Raw genomic sequence first — 22033 nt, forward strand, 5'->3', positions numbered from 1 at the left:
ATTTCGTGAACTCTTGGGGGTAACCATACCACAGTTTGAAGACTGTTGTTCTAAACTTATGTGGCATTTGACAAGGTGAAGGATTGAGAAGCAATGGGATACCATATATTCTAAGGAGATAAATTGTTTCTGGAAGAGAGTGAGGGTTTCCTAGATAGAAAAGAGAATGATATCTTTGAGGAGGAGTCAAATGAGGTTGATAACCTGAATTTCTTCAAGTCTTATGTATGAGAAATTTTAATGCAAGATCTCTATAATTCTTTCTGTGTGTATGTATATATTACATATATGATATGTATAAATATAAAATATCTACCACCATTTTGTGGGAGGTGAAAGCTTCATGAAATACTTTTATTATTTTAAATAGACTATCATTGTTTATGTGTGTATATGCACACACACACATACATATACATATACACTGTGTATATATATGTATATACATCACCATTTTGTAGAAGATGGTGGCTTTATTTATAAGTTCATGAAATACTTTTATTATTATTTTAAATCAGTTATCATTGTCAAACTATTTTTAAGAGTCATTAATTAATGTTCCCCCTGTCTGATTTTCTAGACAAAAATCCCAGTTAGTATCAGTGGGAGACCGAATTATGAGAGTGTTTAATTAAGAGTTTCTTTCAGGCACTTTCCAAAGAACAATTTAATATCTGAGAAACTCTACCTTATTTGTATCTCTAGAATTGAGCAGTGAGAAAATCTTGACAGAAGTCACAAAGATTCAACTAGACCAAACTTTACAAAAATCATTTTTATTTATTTGTCTTTAAAATAAAATATTCATTTAATATGATACTGACAGAGGCAATATAATATATAATTTAATTAACTTTTCAAATTCACTTAAAAATAGAGAGCTATCATTTTAGAAAGCTCAGCTATTTTTCTTCCCACCAGCATATAGGGAAAAAGACACAAGTCACAAGATACCACATCATGTAAGAAAGCCAAGTTCTGTCTTGCTCACCTGTCTTGATCAACAGGGAGGAAAAACTTGGTTGATGCAGCTGCTGGCATCTGGGGACTTGATTTTTGGTGTGTTGAAATTACAATAGGAGCTCTTAGGTCACTTTAGTGCACCTGTCTGTTTTCTGATTGGTGAGAAGTGTGTAGGAGGCACTTAGCCACTAGAGTGAAAATCTTCCTTTTCCACCATTGGGAGCATATTCTTTGACATTCTCTAAGAAGGAAATCTGTACCCCTCTCCTCCACTATCTCTTAAAATTATTTAGTCCATCTTAGTATTTGTCTAATGATGGAAAAATATGGAGACCTTATTCAACTGTAAATGGAAACCTTGTATAAAAAGATAAATGCTATGAATTTTAAAAGCAGAATCCCTCATCCCTCTACTGGAAGAGCTAAGTTGAGTTCCTGTTCCCGTAATGCTTGGGTGCACCAGCAGGATCTGAATTCAGAACATGCAAATGTAAAAAGTCCTTTCAGCCAAAACATTTGCAACGGACTCTATGAGGCAGTGAAAATATCCAGTGCACAATGGAACAAAATCACTAAGGACCGAGTGGTTAAGATTGTGTATTCTGATTGCTGCAGAATGAGGGAAACGAAATTAAATTTGATCTTATAATTGAGAGCCCAACACTTGACAAGCTATTTCCCCCTGGCAGCCATAACCCCCTCCTGCCATATACCAGATACTCCTGGCTGTTTTTTGAATACTGCTTAATACTCATTTTCCGATCACTCCTGGACTTGATTCTTATACTACTTACTCCTGCACATCTAATTGACTGTAGTTAAGCATTTCAACTGGGTTTCTGTTATTTGCGCTTTTCTATGTATTTTTTACTATCTCCCATTGAATTAATTTTTCCACTAGAGTCAAGGTGTTTCTTCCAATACTTCTGTCTTTGCACCTCCTGCCAACTCCCTGACCATGATGTCTACTGTGGGTGGTGCCTGTGAAGTGAATAGCTGTCATATTAGTCACGTGGACCTGCTGCACACAGAAAAACCTGGAGGAAGTCCCTCTCCCAGGTTTGAAGAGCTCTTTGCCAAATACAAACCATTTAAAAGAATTATGTTTTTCCTTGAAAGATCTAGTGGATATCACTGGACCCCTGAGGTAGAGCAACAGATGTGCAATATCCCTGCTGAGTTAAGAGCCTGCATTCAATATGGTTATTGAATTCTACTTCGTAATAATTTCCTGTCATTTCTGCTTTTGAACTGTCACTGGAGAAGGCAATTTTTTAAAAAATACAGAAGTCAGATATTTGCCCATGTTATATTACAAAGTTATATAAATAAATAGATTGCAAAGTTTTCAAAATAATGATTAAAATGTCAGTGAAAGATGTTCATGTCAATTTTTACAATCATAAATACTGAAGAAAATCTTGACCACTATGATAATAATTCATTATATCTATTTTAACATACAGAAAGTCAAGTCCTCATCTCTGGGCTAGGAGATTCTGTGTAAGAATTAAGTTTTGCTGTTACAATGTTCTCATTCGCAGTGTTACCTATGTCAGGTTTAGTCTAAGAACATTTGGGGGGAATATTTCAATGACAATATATCTATATGAGTATATATACATATATAGAGCACATATATATATGAAACAATATTTGTCCCATTACAGAATTGGACCACAAGTCACTTGGTATTGAAACCAATACATGAATTCAAATGAAATTCAAATTTTTACTTTAACTCTTTTCTGCCAACTATTCTACCAAAACAGAATTACATATAGTTATGGTTTAAGAATGTAATTTAGAACTCGTCCTTTTGTCCATTTGGTGTCTACTTTTCATCCGGTTGAAATCCTCCATTCGTCTTATAAGACGGTGATTCAGGCTCCGTTTCATTTTCTTTGCTCTCTGGAAGTTCTGCCTTATTTTTTCCATGACATTTCTTGTATGCCACATAAACTGGAAAACAATACACAGGTGGTTAAGTAAATTTTATAATAATAAACTGCAAAATTACTTTGTATAGAGATTATAACCTATGATTCACACGGCAGATCACATGTTCTGTAGACTGGAGCGGCTTAGAGAAAGCAATCACCAATCACCATTCTTAGTTCTATGGCTACTCACGGCCAGAGGGATGACTGCACTTCAGGAAGACCTAGCATAAATCTTCAGGAGACATTTGCTCAGGGCAGCCACAAGCCTTCTTCAGGCATTCAGGCCTGCACGTGGTACTCGACAATGATGAGAACAATAGGAAGCATTTATTCTGTACCACCCTATCGCAGTTAATGTGCTAGTCCTAAATAAATATAAGCATGGTGCAGTGCAACCTCCAGGACCTTGGTTCCATGGTCCTTCAAGTCCATAGAAAGACGAACTGGAACAACATTCCCATTCCTTCCCTGTCTTCATTCTATCTTTTCTGCAGAGAGAAGACACTTGGCTGATGGGTGGTCAGCCTTCTTTTCTGTGGAGCTGCTGGTCTCTGGTAGCAAGCATTTCTCAGCTTATTTGTAAGGTCAGCTCTCCAGGATAGGTTCTGCCCTGCAAGGCAAGACCTGCAGTGTATATGTGTGTGTGAGTACATGTCTGCACATGTGTGAGGCCGTGGAGGAAAGGGTGGTATCCGCAAGCCCATTTGGTTGTGGATTCAAGCCATGTTTTCCATTTCAGTTTTATCCATAGCAAAAGTGCTATTTTGTTATCTGAATATCTGATTTTTCTTCTACTTCTCAACTGGTCACAAAGGCAAGAGGAGGACAGAAAATACTACTTATAGGACCCTCCCCCCAAATTTTAATACCTCACATATAAAATGGCCATAATAATATTATCTACCTCATAGGGCAATTGTGAACATTAAATGAGATAAAGTGAAATGCGTAGCGTGGTCTGTGAAGAATAGTAAATTCTTCAATAAATGTTAAATAAATGTTAAATTTCAATAAATGTTGAATTTCATTATGATACACAGCTGAGAGAGACAATGACTTGCCTCAAAGATCTTATTGACCCAAGATCAATATCTCCTTTAGATTGGTCCCTGAACTTCTAGTAATATATTATTTTCGAAGCCACTGAACCATACTATTGAATTTAATTGAGCTTGTGGTCAGTTTGAAGATCCACCACTTATTATAAACTGTTTTAAGCTGAGAGTCCCTCAACTTAAACTTATGCCAATAAATTTATTTAACCAAACCATACCTCTTATGTATCCCTTTTTCTTTCCCTCCCTTCTTTCCCTCCTTCCCTCTCTCCCTCCCATCTTTCCTTTTTTCCTTTTCTTTCTTTCCTCCCTCTCCTTTTTCCAAAATATATTTAGAATCCCACTTTTATCACCAAAATATGCTTCCAGGCATTGTATACACTCAACAAAGATTCCTTTCTTATTTTTATACTTACTGATATAACTGTGGGAAAGTTCCAGACCAATTTGAATGCTCCGCTTTCCTCGTTCCTTCAACTTGACTTTTTATTAATCAATCTCTTTGGGGTTAGTTTTCAACTAGTGCATTTACTTAATTGTCCTATCAACCAGTCCACTTTCTCTGGCTTGTCTAGTAGACATCATTAAGTAATTATTTGGAAAGATCCCACTGTGTACCAAACTAACTTTTTTATTTAAAAAAATTAAAGTGTAAAAATAGAGGTTAAATATTATCAGTCCTTGGAAAGGAAAATGTAGAAAGAATTTTCAGGTAAAAGGCCTGAAAATAACTAGGTAAAGGCCAGCGGGTGGTGGGGCCTGATGGGAGACACTGGGAGCTTCGTGCCACAGCACAGCAGAAGTAAGAATTACTTAAATTACACCTAGCACTTTACATAAAGAACATTTTGCTTCAACCACTTCAATTATATGGGTATTTAAAAATAAATATACATATATATACACATATGCACACACACATCTGCCTTGTAAGTGTTAGCCTAGTAAATTTTCTTTGTATATCAGTTTTCTGATAAATATCCTATATTTATAAAGTGTATCAGGACAATGTTTTGAAAAAGATTGCCAAATCCTGAGTTCCTGGGTGAATGCCCAAAGGCGAACAATATAATGCTCCCAACAAGTTCCTCTACCTTCCTAATTACTGAGGAAAAGACAGTCAATGGAGAGAATTGGCCTCCATTACTTTTCATTTAAAAATAATATTTGCTAGAATCTTTTGGTAAAACTACAATCTTTTCCTCAGCAACTGGAAGTCATGATAATATTATGGTGGCTTTTTCCTCTCATGTATTTGTACAATTCACCACCAGTAATAGGGAGTTTTAAAAAAATGTTGTTTTAGTAACTCCAGGATTTTTTAAAGAAAATCATCATAAAATGGGATCGGCGTGATTTCTTACATCCTACGAATATTGCGGCAAAGGCGAGCTGGAAAATGCTGTAGATGAGGGGGAAGGTGAAGACGACACTGAGCTCCTCAGGAGTGAAGGAGAGCTGAACGATGGTGGAACACAGCTGTGTGTTCTGCATCCCCGTTTCAAAAGCAACCGTTCGGCATCTAAAGAGGATGTTAAGAGAGTTTATGTTTTAGTTGTGGTTTTGTTATTGTGTAACATTAAAAGCAGATATAATAATAAGTACATATATATGCATTTTGTCTCTGCTTTTAATGCACATATTTAAGACAGGATTATTCAACATATAACTTTCTATGGAATAAATATACTTATTAATGTATATTATATATAATATCACCTATTGTATTTAATATAAATAAATAAATATATTTAATATGTACATATGAAGAGTTGGCTCATTTACCACAGTGCTCAGGAAGTGGCCAAGAGGGTTCATTTCACTCTTTTCAATCATGACCTTGACAACAGTGTAGAGCACAGATCGGTCAGGGGCTCAGAAAATCCTCAACGTATGGTATTTGTTGTGGCTGTTTCATTGTTTAATCTGTTTTATTTAGGCTGGGATAAACAGGTGGCTCACACCTGTAATCCCAGCACTTTGGGAGGCTGACGTGTGAGGATTTCTTAAGCCCAGGAGTCCAGGAGTTCAAGACCAGTCTGGGCAACATAATAATGAGACCCTGTTTCTAAAACAAAACAAAACAAAAATTAGCCAGGCAAGGTGGTGTGTGCCTGTAGTCCCAGCTTCTTGGGAGGCTGAGGCAGGAGGATCACTTGAGCCCAGGAGTTTGAGGCTTCACTGAGCTGTGATTGTGCCACCAGGCTCCAGCCTGGGCAACAGAGTGAGACGCTGTCTCAACAATTGTTTTTTTAAAATCTTGACAAAAAGTCTATAAGGTAGAAACTATTGTCCCCATTCTACAGATGATAAAACTCAGAGAAAGAGGAAGTGCCAGGCCTGAGGTTCTCTGGGTGGTGTGTGGTAGGATTGGAAGGCAATCCCAGGTCTGCCTGACTCAAATACTGTGCTCTTCCCGCTGCCCAATGCCACTCCTCTCTTTCCCAACTCATACATGCATCTGTCTCTACACCTGTGTTCTCTCTGCCAGTCTATAGATGGATTAGTCAAAAAGAATCATTTCTACCCAGTACGAAATCTAGAAGTGCTAAACCCATTCTAATATTCGGCGCCTTTGAAGGATGAGCTCACCCTGCTGCCAGCTGGAGGAACACTTGTCTATTTCACGGCACCCAACTGCTTTCATTAGTGTTACTCCACTCAGAGAATAAGAATGCCTAGCAATGGAAGAGCCCCAACTGCACTGTAAGGGGAATGGTCCAGAAGACTTTGAGCAAAAAAGAGGCGGTCAGTATTTTCTTCCTGGGGACTTGCATGACTTTGGAATGAATGGGTCAATTTAGAATGACATATTCAGAAATAGGATGAATGTGATGAGAGGCGAAGGATTTTGACCCTGTCTTTGCTGTTTGCAGCTGTTATGGGTTGATTATGTCACCCTCTCCCACAGATTCATATGTTGAAGTCCTAACACTCCACACCTCGGATGTGACCTTATGTGGAAACAGGGTCATTGCAGATACAATAAGTTAAGATGGTGGGGGGCTCCTCATCCAATATGACTGGTGTCCTTATCAAAAGGGAAGTCTGGCCACAGAGATGTGCACTGAAGGAAGACATAGGAAGAAGACAGCTGTCTGCAAGCCACGAGGGAGGCAGATAAGGGATCCTTCCATCACAGCCCTGGGAAAGAAGCAATCCAGTGACACCTTCATTTTGACTTCTAGTCTCCAAAACTGTGAGACAATAAGTGTCTGTTGTTTAAGCTACTCAGTTTGTGGTTCTATCTTATGGCAACTCTAGCAAAGGAATACAACAGCTGTTACAGATGAAAATTCCCAATGCGATTTACTAAAACGCCATACCTGTGCCAGGGTTGACCAGCGATTCTAGCCAGAAGAAACCCCAGGGTGTAACCTGCCACAGGAAATATTGTCCCTATAATCCACAGATTGGGCTCGATGGTCCAGGAGCTTTGGTACAATATGCCTCCAACCACAGCTATGAGCACGATGAGGATGGCGCCCGCGATGGACCCAATCTGGAGTAAAAGGAAGAAGTGAACCCAGCGATCAAGAGTCAAAGCAAATCTAAGTATTTTTGTGAGAGACAAAACCTCAGCAGTCTCCTTGTCCTTGCGGGAAGTGATGATAAAGTTGTCTTTCTATGTACTTCTAGCCAGAAGGCTGCAATCAGCCCACTGGAAATACTGGCGCTTGTCCCATGCTTTAAGCTTTAAGAACACAACAGGACATGTAGCATCCATTTGCAATTAGCCTGAAGATTTTTTAGCTTGCAAATTATCCCTGTCAGAAAAAAAGACAACCTATTTCAGTGGCAGCCTGGAATTCTTGGCTTCTAGATTCAACTACTCCTATTCTGTTTCCTTTAGTAAATCATGAACTTTATAAACTGTAGTTTCTTCATTTGTAATTGGGGATAAAATCTCACCCCAGTTACCTTTTATGATTGTTCTGATAATGAGAAAATGGATATAAAACTCTATACAAGTTTAAAAAAGAATAAGCAAATAAAAACCACTGTTGTTACTTTTTTCTTCTTTTCACATTTAAAACAAAGTTTGGAGATTATAAACTTTTTTGTCAAGAGAAGCAAGGAATACGATGGATTTGCTTTGCCTCCTGAGCAGCAGAATCTATCTATATTATCTGCATTCATATCCATATCATATAGCTAGAATATAGTTGGTAAAGGGGAGTGAATCGTTGCTATATGAATAGCATCTACCGATTGCCAGGCAATGAAATGGCCGAATGGATACAGACATAAAAAAGATATGTTCTATTTTCTAAGAAAGCCATTTATATGTATTGTATAACACAAACTCACATAACAGAGATAACAGTAATACGTGGTGAGGATAGAATAGAGTAAAACCAAGAGGTGATAGTTCAGTTGAGTGTCTTAAAAAATGGGTAGAAATTTTTCCTGTGACTGCAATAAAGAAGGGCATGCTAGGCTGGGCACAATGTCTCATTCCTGTAATCCCAGCACTTTGGGAGGATCACTTGAGCACAGTAGTGCAAGAACAACATTAGCAGCATAGTGAGATCCCATCTCTCTCTCTCTCTCTCCACACAGATAAAGAAGGGCATTCTAAAAGAGGAGACTGAATGGCTGATGACTTCAGACCCCCACTCAACAGTAATCATAAAATAAAAATAAAACCATTTCTTGGATGGAAAACCCTATTGTTTTGATTGTCACGGCAGAACATTTAACGGTGTGGACTGGGATACTTACTTTAAGTATGATCTTTGCTTTTTGGGGCCATTTGTGATTAACAAACATTCCAATGGAAACAGGAACAACAAGGGCAACCAGAGATGTACCTAAAGACGACAGAAGGGCAATGTGATCAGCAGAACAGGTGACACAGGAAAGAGACAAACAGAAGAGTAAGCAGCCTAAAAAAGGCTTACATAGTATTTCAGTCTTCCTTCTGGAATACACAAAACAGAATACAGAATCACACACACACACACACACACACTCTCACACACACACACACACACACTCTCTCTCTCTCCCTCTCCTTCCTCACCAACTCCAGTAAATAATTTAATATTATTGGTAGATAATTGATAATATCAATGCTGTGAATTCTTTCACTAAATTCTGGATTAATTTTTTAGAGTTTCTTATATTTTCCATATACATTAGTTTCAGTTTGTCAGAATCTTGGCTTCCTTGGTCTTTATATCTCTAGGAGAAATGCCTCAACAAGGTGTGTGTGTGTGTGTATGTGTGTGTGTGTGTGTGTGTCATAAAAAGGCAATATTTTACATTTGTTAATGATAGTAGAAATAAAAAATAATTTAAAAATATTTTATAATGATGGAAAATGTCCAAAATTAGCTCAGGATCACCAGGTATTCTGACATCTCATGACTTCTAGTTAAACCTAGTTTTAGTTATTCAAATTTACAGCAGAGAGGTGAGAAGATAGGTTGAGAATGCATGCTTTAAATTTTCCATGTGATAATATATTTGACGACCTCTCATGTAATTATGGTTCTTTGCCATAACATGCTCACCTGGCCAGGTAAAAGAGCCATACTTCAGTTTCACCATGTTAAATTTACTGCTGCTGTTCTTGCGACATATGGTTTGTTTCTCCATGTTATTTAACACTCATTTGTCCAACAGCTGATTTCAAATAATTTAGCACCAACAACTTCTAACTTTTCATAGGTTGTTTCTTTTTCAAACATCCTTTTAAAGCAGTGTAAGAAAGTGATATTGAACAGTGAAATTCTGTTGCTTAGTTGTTGCTTAGTATTGACTGAACTAGGTAGATTTAACTCGGACTGGAAAACGGACTCTAGAATCCAAGGCTATAGATATTAATTAAAGTGAATGCAGTAATGATGAAAACTTAATTTCCTTGTAGTCTTCTAGCCTTCGTGGCAATATAAGGGTCAGTGATGACTTTCACCCAGAAATTACCCAGCAGAATTAAGTAATGACTAAAGATATTAAGAGTAGGGAAAAACAAAAGATGGATGAAGGGGAGTAAGGAGGGAATAATGGAAAAAAGGATGTGAAAGAGTGGCATGACACATGTACTGCTGAGTAAAACCTCCAGAAAAATCCCCCTTGGGTATCTTTGCACCCTGCTGCTTTGGGAGTGATATGGTTGGGCTATGTGTCCCTACCCAGATCTCACGTTGAATTATAATCCCCAGTTGGAGGATTACAATTAGAGGAGGGGTTTGTTGGAGGAGGGGCCTGGTGGGATGTGATTGAATTGTGGGGGCAGGCTTCCCCCTTGTTGTTCTTGTGATAGTGAGTTCTCATGATATCTCGTTGTCTATAGGTGTGCAGCACCTCCCTCTTCGCTCTCTTCCTCCTGCTGCAGCCATGTAGGAAGTGACTGCTTTCCTTTTCCCTTCTGCCATGATTCTAAGTTTCCTGAGGCCTCGCAGGCATGCTTCCTGTACAGTTTGTGGAACTGTGAGCCAATTAAATTTTTCTTTATAAATTACCCAGTCTCAGGTAATTCTTTATAGCATTGTGAGAACAGATGAATATAGGGGAAAACACCTTCTCCTGGGTCTTTAGACCATTGCTTAAGTTTTTGAAGTTAATAGGTCTTAAATTTAAACCATCTGGATATACGACTTGTTTGTGATGTGGTAGCTTAAGTCTAGGTGCAAGTCCTGTGTTTGGAACGTTAGCGTGGTTAGTTAGGTTTTGGTCCTATTTTTTAATGTGCTGAATCTGTTTGGCCCCTCCTGCTAAGAGTCTTCATCTCTTCAGGGCACCCAAGCCAACACGATAAACACAAGCAGCATCACCTGCCAAAATCTATGACAGAATTGCTTTTCCTTTCCTGACCAGATGAGGCTAGATGAAGTTTTTCAGGGACTTGAGGCACTTTGTGTTTTTCTTTACACCCATGGTGTGTGGCTCCTGCTTGTGGAAGATGTTGTATCTCTTTGGTCTCCAGTGGGCCGGTGATCTTGCTCTTTTCTTTCCCCAGGCTCTGTTTGTTTACGTATTCCTCACATGCCCACACTCTCTCTGTAAAGTGCCTGTCTCTGTGGATGAAAAAGCATCCACTCGTGGTTTCACCTTGAATCCGTAACTTGGTCTTTAATCAAGTTTACATAGTAGGTATCAGAGGAAAGAAAGGTAGAAAGAAGAATAAGAATGAAAGAGAGTGGTGAATGGATTCATGTGGTGGGACTGGGAGCCAAATAGATTTGGAGTTGAACCTTTCTATATTCTCAAACTGTGGGAACTGTACAAATCATTGAACCCCTCCAAGCTTTGGTTTCCTCATTCGTAAAATGGATGGAATTATGTCTGTCTCACAGTGCTGTTGTGAGAATTAAATGATGAAATTGATATAAACTTCTTGGCACAAGACATGCACAAATGTGGTAGAGAGGAGTAGGTACTACAATTTGCAGCAGTGTTTTTTAGTGGTACCAGCTGCATGGTCTGCCTCCTCCCCATCCAGATGTCAGCATCTGACAGGGGTCAGGAGAATCTTGTATATCAAAAACCCATACTGAATAGGGCATGTCAAGGAGGACAACTTTTTTTTTTCTCTCTAATAGTAATGGTAAGAGTAGGACTAAAAACATTGTAATACAGATTATCCCCAGTTAGTATTCACCAAGTTTATTCTAATTCAGTTGTATATTTCCTCAATAATACTAAATCACAGAAGCAGTCTTTCTGGAAATGGAAGGCATTTCAGTCCAGCTACCCATTCTGACAGGAGTCCCTCTTGCAAGCGTCCATGTGGCTCATGATCTAGCCTTTGCTTGTATGCTTCCTTCAGTGGGAAACCCACACCTTTTTGAGGCAGCTCATTGAGATTTGTTTCCGAGGTCAGTGGGGAAAGAGATCCAACTATTTAGCATGTAGTGTACCTGGTGATTGATACTAATGTACTATTTTGCCTACATCTTGTCTTTTATTTGTGATAGTACTGTGGGAAATGCTTACTCCTGGTATACCAGGAACTCTTTTGTTCTTCCCTTGACTCTCATCCCTAAGTTACAACAATAACTTAATCTCCCACTATAGTTTGTTTATCCAAAAACAGAAAATAAGATTTTTGGGATGTGGGTGAAATGAGACAGGGTCATTACTAGTAAATTCGACTTCTAGAGCATGAGATACAGACTTTGCCATTAATTCAATTTTTGCCTCAAGATGTGGCTCACAGGTGAATGTTAGAAACTGTGTTTCACCTAGTAGTTTTCTGTTGTAATACTCCAGATTGCTTACTCAGTGGTCTACTTTGACACCATTATAGGATTTTAAAACATTTCTTCAGGCTGGGTGTGGTGGCTCATCCCTGTAATCCCACTTTGGGAGGCCGAGGTGGGCAGATCACTTAAGGTCAGGAGTTTGAGACCAGCCTGATCAAAATGGTGAAACCATTTTGTATTTTGTATTTTCTACTAAAATACAAAAATTAGTTGGGTGTGGTAGTGCATGCCTGTAATCTCAGCTACTAGGGAGGCTGAATCAGGAGAACTGCTTGAACTCAAAGGGTGGAAGTTGTAGTGAGCTGAGATCACGCCACTGCACTCTAGCCTGGGTGTCAGAGTGAGACTCCATCTCAAAAAAAAAAGTTTCTTGGAGTGTCTGGAGGCAAAATCCTATGACCAAGAACTAGTGACACTTTGGGTTAAGGAATAGGTGGAGGCTCCCACATCCACAAAGCTTAAGCCTCCTCAGTCCAGACTGACAGGTGTGGGGAGGGGGCTCTTCTCCCTGGAGATTCAAATTGCAGAAAAAAGCAGATTCTCCCATAAGGTCACGGTTTGGAATTTACATTCTACCAACGCTTATCAAACACAGGGGTGACTTTATAATGAAATTGGGCAAAAAACTGCTGCAAGGGAAATAATGTTTGGGTGTGAGCCTGGTCTGAGAGGTTAGCGGGGGTAATCAGAGAGTGTGAGGGTAACAGTCAACAGTCTTGCAGAGGGACGACTTACCTATGTTATCATAGGGAATTACGATGCTCCCAGAGTCAACCCACATTTTGGTATAGATAAGGAGGCACAGCGGCATCATTCCAAGGGCAAGCAGTGTGGAGCATGTGGTCATGCTGACGCTGAAAGGCAACAGGCAGGTTGATACATCCACCTGTGTGTTCTAGTGGAGACGCTGTTTATTTTTATTTTTTAATTTAACTTTTAAGTTTAGGGGTACATGTGCACATTTGTTATACAGGAAAACTTATGTCATTTTTTTTTTTTTACAGATTATTTTGTCGCTTAGGTATTAAGCCTAGTACCCATTAGTTATGTTTCCTGCTCCTCTCCCTCCTCCCACCCTCCACCCTTCAAGAGGCCCCAGTGTCTGTTGTTCCCCTCTATGTGTCCCTGTATTCTCATCATTTAGCTCCCACTTACAAGTGACAACATGCATTATTTGGTTTTCTGTCCTTGTGTTACTTTGCTAATGATAATGGCCTCCAGCTCCATCCATGTTCCTGCAAAGGACATGATCTCATCCATTTTTATGGTTGCATAGTATTCCATGCTATGTATCTACCACATTTTCTTTACCCAGTTTACCACTGATGGGCATTTAGGTTGACATGATGTCTTTGCTATTATGAACAGTGCTGCAATGGACATATGTGTGCATGTCTTTATAATAGAATGATTTGTATTCTTTTGGGTATATACCCAGTGATGGGATTGATGGGTTGCTTGGTATTTCTGTTTTTAGGTATTTGAATAATTGCCACACTGCTTTCCACAACAGTTGAACTAATTTACACTCCCACTAACAGTATATAATTGTTCCTTTTTCTCTGTAACCTCGCCAGCATCTGTTAATTTTTGCCTTTTTAATAAAAGCCATTCGGACTGGTGTGATATGGCATCTCATTGTGGTTTTGATTTGCATTTCTCTAATGGTTGGTGATGTTGAGCTTTTTTGATTGTTGGCTGCATGTGTGACTTCTTTTGAAAAGTGTCCGTTCGTGTCCTTTGCCCACTTTTTAATTGGTTTGTTTGTTGTTTTCTTGGAATCGAATTAAACTAATGAGCTTCTGCATAGCAACGAAACTATCAACAAACTCTCAGACAACCTCCAGAACGGGAGAAAATTTTTATTTTCAATTCATGATTAGAAAGTCCTGCAAGAAGCTGTCTCAACCTATAGCATGATCTGGTGTGATGAATAGAAATATACACGTGCCCGAGTGTGTTCAGGGCCTGCTCTTGAGCAAAATAAGCCATATTTGGTGTCTTTCCACTTTGCCTTGTGCCATCCTCCCCTCCCCTTTTGTTCTCAAGGGTCAGAAGCATATTAAATGATGGGGTAAAAATCATCATTAAGCAATGTAAAGTTCCCTGAGTGTGCCATCCTTCCAACATTCCATCAAAGAACAACAAATACATTTAGAGCAGCCAACACTACAAGGGCTGCACATGTCTGACCATGCTGAGATGGGACGGGCCTCCCTGGGCCCCTGGAATAGAATGCATGACTGAGGGAGGAGGCCTCAGTGTGTTGCCATGAAGCAAAAAAATTACTGCCCAAGTGACCCTAGCTTGAGAAAAGAAGAGGAAGCAGACTTAAAAATCAAAAGAAAGCATGCAAGCAGCCAGGGTAGCCCTAAATCCTTAGGACAGAGCAAGTCACTGACAATTTAGCAAATGTGTGTTCAGAAGAACTGAGCACATAGTGTCTGGTATCATACCTGCTCAGAGCATTTGTATTTTAGTAAGTGGGTCTGGCTGAGTAGGCTTTCTACGTGGAGAAATTAGTACCAAATGATGCTAAATCTAGTACTAGGACAATGGGTCAAAGAGTGAGTCTTCCTGGTCCCCTTCAAAGTGATCTATACACCGTGTACATTCTCTGCCTTTAAAGCCTGAGCTCTAAAGCCACACACTATCTGGGCTGAAAGCAGTTGGTGCCACTTAGTGTGTTAAAGTGTGTTAATCTGAGTAATTTAGTTGACTTTCTTTGCCAGTTTCTTTATCTAACATGGCTGTAAGGATAGAATGAGCCAACAGTGTCCAGCACTCAGAACGATGCAAAGCACTCTATTAAGAGCTGGTTGCTACTATCATTTTAAAAAAAATAGGATCTCTCTCTGTCACCCAGGCTAGAGTCACTATCTTGGCTCACTGAAGCCCATGCTCAAGTGATCCTTGCACCTCAGTCTTCTGAGTAGCTGGGACTACAGGCACAAGCCACCATGCCTGGCTGGAACTACAGGCACGAGCCACCATGACTGGCTAATTTTAAAATTTTTTGTAGAGATGGGGTTTCACCCTTTACCCAGGCTGGTCTCAAACTCCTGGGCTTAAGCAATCCTCCCACCTCAGCCTCCCAAGGTGCTGGGATTATAGGCAGTAGCCACCGCACCCTGCATCTCTTTGCTGTGATCATTTATGTAATCATGTTTGTGTATTTTGTGTTCCACCAAATAGAATCAGGAAACTTAGAGAAATTTCTCTGAAAGGCCCTTCCCCCAATAGGTCATCACTGAGGTTGTCAAGAGTAGTAATTTCTTAAGGGTGTGATGTGTGTACCTGAAAGAAAATGCTGAATATTTATATTACCTGCCTCCCAAAACAACAACAATAACAACACTCTATACTAAGAAAGTAGCTGACGGGACAGCACGGTGGCTCACGCCTGTAATCTCAGCAGTTTGGGAGGCTGAGGCAGGCGGATCACCTGAGGTCAGGAGTTCGAGACCAGCCTGACCAATATGATGAAACCTCATCTCTACTAAAAATACAAAAATTAGCAGGCCTACCTACTTGGGAAGCTGAGACAGGAGAATTGCTTGAACCTGGGAGGTGGAGGTTGCAGTGAGCTGAGATGGTGCCACTGCATTCTAGCTTGGGCAACAGAGCGAGACTTCATTCCCACCCACCCCCAAAATAAATAAAAAGATAGTAGCTGACAATGAGAAATTTTGTTTCAAGGCATGTAGATAAATTTGCACAGTTTGGCAAAATAAAGGCTGGGGGCAAAGTCTCTCAGGGAGCTTAATTTCCCTAATAATATATATATATTTTAACCAGAATGACCTCATTTAGAATAGGTTTAAATAGTTTAGATAAAAATATTTGTTTTAGTAGAGCTAAAATATTATAAAGTAACGAATGCTATGGATGTATTGAAAACTCTAAGCAGTTCAGTCTATTTTGGTCATAGGTTAACTTAATTTAGATATAAAATAGATGCTAAGGTGGAATTCTACACCAGACAAATAAGTTGATTTGTTATTAATAGTGTTTTGTCCTACTTATAATGAAAGTACTGGAGTTTGTGATATTTTTCTCTCTTCCTTCCTCCCTTTCCTTCAGTGTTCTCTCTTATCTTTTATTTTAAAACCTATAAAAGAATGTATTTAAAGTTGTCCCAATAATAAATTCACTTTTGTTTCTGTGCATCCAATATTTTTTTCTAGAGTGTGGTGGAAGTCTTGGGGTGGGGGGAAGTGAGGAGGATTTATTACCTGGTTTACAGTAAAGAGAAAGCTGATTAAAATGTGAGAAAATGTTTAAGAAGGAAGTCTTTTTTCTGTCTTTGTTTTTCTTTCAAAGTTCCTTGCAAAACCTTTAATTCTGAATATTGCTAAGATAATCTATGAGGTTGTATCATAATTTTGAGTTTGGTGAGAACAGTTTCTCAAAGACTATGAGGAGGGACAATAGAGGATTTGGAGAAGGAAAGGTTTAGATTTGTGGGCAGCCTTGACGAAGAGATCCTGCAGAGGAACAGGAGAATAGGTGGCTGGAAGTTGATGCTATTTCAATGTATATAAGAACAAAATCAAACCACTCAAAATGAGGTTAAAAAAATCCACAGATAACAAATTTTAAGAAATAATATAGAAGTGCAAATTAGCAAACGAAAATATCATCTTTTTTTTTTTTTTTTTTTTTTTTTTTTTTGAGACAGAGTTTCGCTCTTGTTGCCCAGGCTGGAGTGCAATGGCACAATTTCAGCTCACCGCAATCTCTGCCTCCTGGGTTCAAGCAATTCTCCTGCCTCAGCCTCCCAAATAGCTGGGATTACAGGTATGCACCACCACGTCCAGTTAATTTTTGTATTTTTATTAGAGATGGGGTTTCACCATGTTGGCCAGGCTAGTCTCAACCTCCTGACCTCAAGTGATCTACCCGGCTCAGCCTCCCAAAGTGCTGGGATTACAGGCATGAGCCCACATGCTCGGCCAGAAAATATCTTACATGAAAAATCTGAAGTTCAATAAAAGGCATGGATATAAAAAATAAATGTACTACCATGAACTTCTATTAGAATGAGAGAAAATACTTAAGTGTAAGAAAATTTAAAAAGAATGACTTTAATTTTGACTTCAGCTCTATTAACTGCCAGGGAGAATTTTTTTGTGTGTATGGAAATAGCAGAAAGAATAAATGTAAATTTAGTGAATGTTGAGGAATTCAGTGAAGTCAGTGTTAAGCAATGCAAAAGATTTTAATCATATTAGGAGTAAAATACCAAGTTGAAGGAGCAAACGTGGTATAGACATTGGAGAAATGATAAGTGATAGGAACAGTGTAGAGAAAGCTTATGAGCCTGCATAGGGGAAGGAGGTAGATCTTGGTGATTCCAGTTCTGACTCAGGCATGCATCCACTCAATGACCTTGGTCAAGGTTATGAATCTTAATTATCTGCCAAATGCAGAAAATAACAGTTTTAACTTTAGAGGATTCTTCTGAGGATGAAATATACCATTGTATTTTGAATCCTTAGCACTGTGCATTGTTTAATATGCTTCATTGTTTAATAATGTTTAATAAATATTAGCTAGCAAAATAAATACTATTGGAGAGGAACAATGTTTGGTTACTTTGAGGGAGAGTAAAGAAAAAAGCCGAATGGTTTTGGGTTAGTTCTCCCAGAGTAGAGAAGAGAAAGACATTTATGGGGTTGACATAGGAAGGACTGAGTGTTGTGAATTTGTCATAAGCCAGAGGATCACGTTTCTGGAATATCTAAAATATCAGTGAATACTGAACTGGAAGGTGAAAAATTTAACAGCATTTGCCCAAAGAACAAAGGATGTGATAGGAAAGTCTATAAAATAGAAAATCTATGAAATAATAAAAAGGCATGTAGAGAGTAGGTGGTAAGGAAGGAATTGGGGAAACTGAGAGAAGGATGCATAAGAATGGATTCTCCAAAGAAGCAGCCAAAGAAAGGAGATGAGAAGTCTTTGCATGGTGTGGCTGAGGCCATTAAGAAGGATGAAGACCCCAGATATTTGCCTGTGTCTGGGGAGAGAGCAGACACAAAGGAGATAGGAGGTTTCTGTGGCCCCTGAACTATGGGTTTTGGCCCCCAGCAGATTCACCTGAAAGGTCACCTTCTCTTCTGTCTGACGCTTTTTGTGCATGTGATGTCCATGGCACAGCTGTAACTTATGTGAAACTATATGTGCACCAATCAGATTCACAAACAACTTTCCAGGCTGGGAATAGTCAGAGAAGGAACTGAAATAGTACTTGCTGGATTTCAATGAGCAAGGATTACTGTCTATTGCCTTTTATTTTTCAAAGTCACTAGAGATTGCAAACTGCAGTGGCCTTCCAGGTTCATAAGAGGTGACAGGGTGAGGGGGAAATGTTTTGGTTTCTTCTCCCAAGAACCATAACCAGGAGAGTTAGAACCAGGTGGAATGGCTTTGCTGGCATTGTGTGGTATCAGCTCTATTAGTGAAGGTGCATGTTAACATAAACAATCGTGTATTCATGCCGTAGCTAGAGTTCAAGTGGAGTTGGAGAAGGTAAAGTTCTAAGTGTACACAATTGGAAATATAAATGTTAGCTAGGATTGTATCTAAATAAATTATCAGGAGACTTTATCCAATTCTCCATCCAGAAGAATAAAAAATTTCAGAAAACTGTTACCTAATAGCTTAGGTTTTACTCTTTGAATTAATTTGTATTGAAGAAATATTAGAATATTGTTTTCCTAACACACAATGCGTAATATCATCTTACCCAGCAGTATAATTGAATCTCTTCTCAATGATTAAGGCTCTGATGATAAACATGATTATCAGCTGTTCTAAAATACAGTGACGTCCTGTGTTTGTAGAAGAATAAGTGATGGACCAGAGACTAGAATAAGTGCTACAGAAACCAGAGAGAATAAGTGATGGAGAGATGGCTGTGTGTTGGCAGTGGTCTGCTTTGATTTGTAGGCATTTCGATCTTCTCTTTTGCCTTTCTTAACACTCTGCTTCCTTCCCCACTTCTTATTTCTGGGAAATAGCACAACAAAGCTTTAGAATAAAAATAGTTAAGTAGGTCCTGCATGAGGAGCATTTATGAGATTAAATGAAATTTATTTTGGGCGTGCAGGGTCTCTTACTGGGTCTTGTTGAACTCTGGAGAGGTGAATTTGCTCCATGTCTCATTATAGGGGTTATTCTGACTTGTTGGAAGGATTCATTTGCACGGATATAGCTGGAGGTTTCTACCAAGATTTCGTATTCTACTTTGGTTCTGATTTTTTAAAAAAATTACAGGAATTGTTACGCTAGGTCGACAAGATTACATAATCATCTCCTGTTTCAAGAGAAATAACATTTCCTTAAAACCATAGAAAAATGTAAATTGGAGCTTTTAGGTTAGATTTTACTGTGTTAGCTCACAGAAGAGAATTCATTTCAACAATCCAAAAGCCTAGCACCACACACATTTTTTTTTCTGTCTTATAAAAGGGTTCCATGTGTGGCATTACATTAAGGCACAAAACTCTTCTGCATTAAAAGTTACAAATATCATGAGAAAGCTGTTTAGTGGAGGTCAAAGCCCAAGGTTCTGTGTAGTTCACTTTTCTCAGTTTAATAGGTACCGGCATTTCGAATTCTCACTTCTGTGTACCTGCGTCCAGGTCAAACTAAATTGAAGTCTAGAAAGACCTTATTGCTACACTGTGGTTCACAGATTAACTAAGCTCCTGAATAGCACTTGCCATTCTTTGTTCTTTTATAGGCTTTCCTTAAGAAAAAGCAATTGGAAGGTGGGTACCGTGTGTTTTCTTATGTGAAAGACTGAGCCACATGAAGGTATAGGGTTTGTATGACTTTTGTAAAGCTTCTTGAGGAACCAGCACCAGTTGAAATGAGACAGCAGGTTCCTAATTGCTCACTGGGTACCACATTGCTACACTTTGTCCTTCTCTCCTCTGCCTGTGGTAGCTGGGGATGAACAGAGCTGATTGCCTACTGTACAGTATGTAACGAGTACATGTTGCATTAGCATCTGGATGGTTTGCAGAAGGAAATGCATACCTTTCACAAGAATGAATTGTGAGCTAAGGAGAAAGACATTTGTCCATTCAACTTTCAGCATAAAATTCTCAGTCTAGTCACATTAATGCTTCATCTTATTTCTATTAGTTTTTTTTCCCCCCAGTGCTAGTTCAGACTGGCATGGGATGAATTGGGCAAACATTGCAATTTAGATTACTCTGTGGGAAGTGGAGAAACCATTTTGTTTATTTTGTAGTAAAGTAAGCATAATTTTAAAAAAGCTGCTGTAGGCTTTTTTCCCTCACTTTTAATGCCAGTAGAGGTAAAGCAAATTTATGAATTCTTCCTTAGGTTTTATACCAGGAAAATGTTTGCCCAAAAAACTGGCTATATTTGATGGAGCTGACCGCTATCTCACTTGAGTTTCTAATGTTTGACAAATAGTTTGATTTTATGATTGTACCCAGAGCTCCTCATCGTTACAAAGAAAGTGTATTTTGCTTTTTTTTTTTTTTTTTTTTTCCTGCTGCCAACAGGATAAACCTCCTCAGCTACAGCTTGTGGTTTGGAAAAGATTACTTTTTTGAAAAACTTTGAATCTTTTCCTAGAGATCAACAGCAATTATGCAACTCCCTGTTAACTGAATTAGATTTCAAAGCACAAACACAAAATATAAATCCCCCAATTCCAATAGCTAAACAGCTGTGCTAGAAGGCATGTGAATGCATTTATTCCCTCCTGTTTAATTCCTTAGTCATACTTTAGATCCGTGGCCAATCAGCTGGACATTCAGAATGCCATAGGCTTTTTGGAAGGATGACCCTCAGGCAATTGCAGGAGTTAGAGGTGTAGATAACCTTACCTCAGGTCCATGTCGCCATCAACCCAATAGGACAAGATATTGGAGGCAGTTCCTCCAGGGCAGCATCCCATAATGAGCACCACCACGGCCTGGACGGGGAGGATGTCAAAGGCCACCGACAGGATGAATCCCATGAGGGGCATGATTCCAAACTGACAGAGGAAGCCAACACAGATGCCCCACGGCCGCTTCATGTGCCCTAGAAATTTCTTGATTTCCACGTTGCATCCCATGGAGAACATAACCATGGCCAACAGGATGGTCAGCACCGTACTTAGGACCACACTTAGAACGTTATTGAAATTGCTCTCAGGTACCACACAGGATGCGCCGGAGCAAACTGTTGCATTGTCTACACAGATGTTCCGGTCACTCATTGCTGGGACTGCTGCTCAACAGGCTGAGTCCACAGAAGCGCTGGTCCCTGGGCCCTGGCTCTGCTGCCAGTTGCGATGAGCAGTGTTTACTTCCACCCCATCAAACTTTTAAAGCCCTCCTAAAAATATGTCACTTGGTGTCTCTTTTGAAAGCCACCTTAGGGAAGTAATAAAAAACAATAAATGCTAGTATGTCAGTTTCGAGAGGTAACATTACAACACAGAGCACATTGTGGATCATAAACATCCAGCAAAATTATTGGTCAAGACAGAGAGTTAAGATTAATCATTTATTGGCATGATAATGAACCATGCCATATAAAAAGAGCCGTGTTAATGTTTAATGCCACGAAGGTTTGTTGCATAATTTCAGTTAAGTGACACTTAAAATCAGCTTGGCATAGTACAGAATCTTATAGGGATTGAGCCATAGGAACGCACATTGTTCTCACATTTCCCTTTAAATAGAAGGGTTTAGGGTCCTGAATCTTTGAGTGCCCTGTCCCAAATTATATTGCAAATTAGGTGTCAGACTCTGAACTGGGACCCAAATCTCCAATTTCCTCTCCCAATAGTTTTGCTACTGTGTCAGTGTTTCCTGGAATTGCT

General features: G+C 39.1%; 1 protein-coding gene across 1 annotated transcript; it reads right to left on the reverse strand.

Annotated features, from left to right (window-relative positions):
• Window positions 1-769: 769 nt before the first annotated feature.
• Window positions 770-21513, reverse strand: SLC10A2 (solute carrier family 10 member 2). The gene is made up of 6 exons (XM_012440946.2): window positions 21048-21513; window positions 12910-13028; window positions 8687-8775; window positions 7288-7463; window positions 5326-5483; window positions 770-2925 (listed from the first exon to the last, which is right to left on the reverse strand). The coding sequence occupies exons 1-6, from the start codon at window positions 21422-21424 to the stop codon at window positions 2798-2800; spliced, it is 1047 nt and encodes a 348-aa protein (XP_012296369.2). The 5' UTR covers window positions 21425-21513; the 3' UTR covers window positions 770-2797.
• Between the last annotated feature and the right edge of the window lie 520 nt (window positions 21514-22033).

Source organism: Aotus nancymaae, unplaced genomic scaffold, assembly GCF_030222135.1.
Source record: "Aotus nancymaae isolate 86718 unplaced genomic scaffold, 86718_ANA_hifiasm-v0.15.2.pri h1tg000161l, whole genome shotgun sequence".
Taxonomy (NCBI): Eukaryota; Metazoa; Chordata; class Mammalia; order Primates; family Aotidae; genus Aotus; species Aotus nancymaae.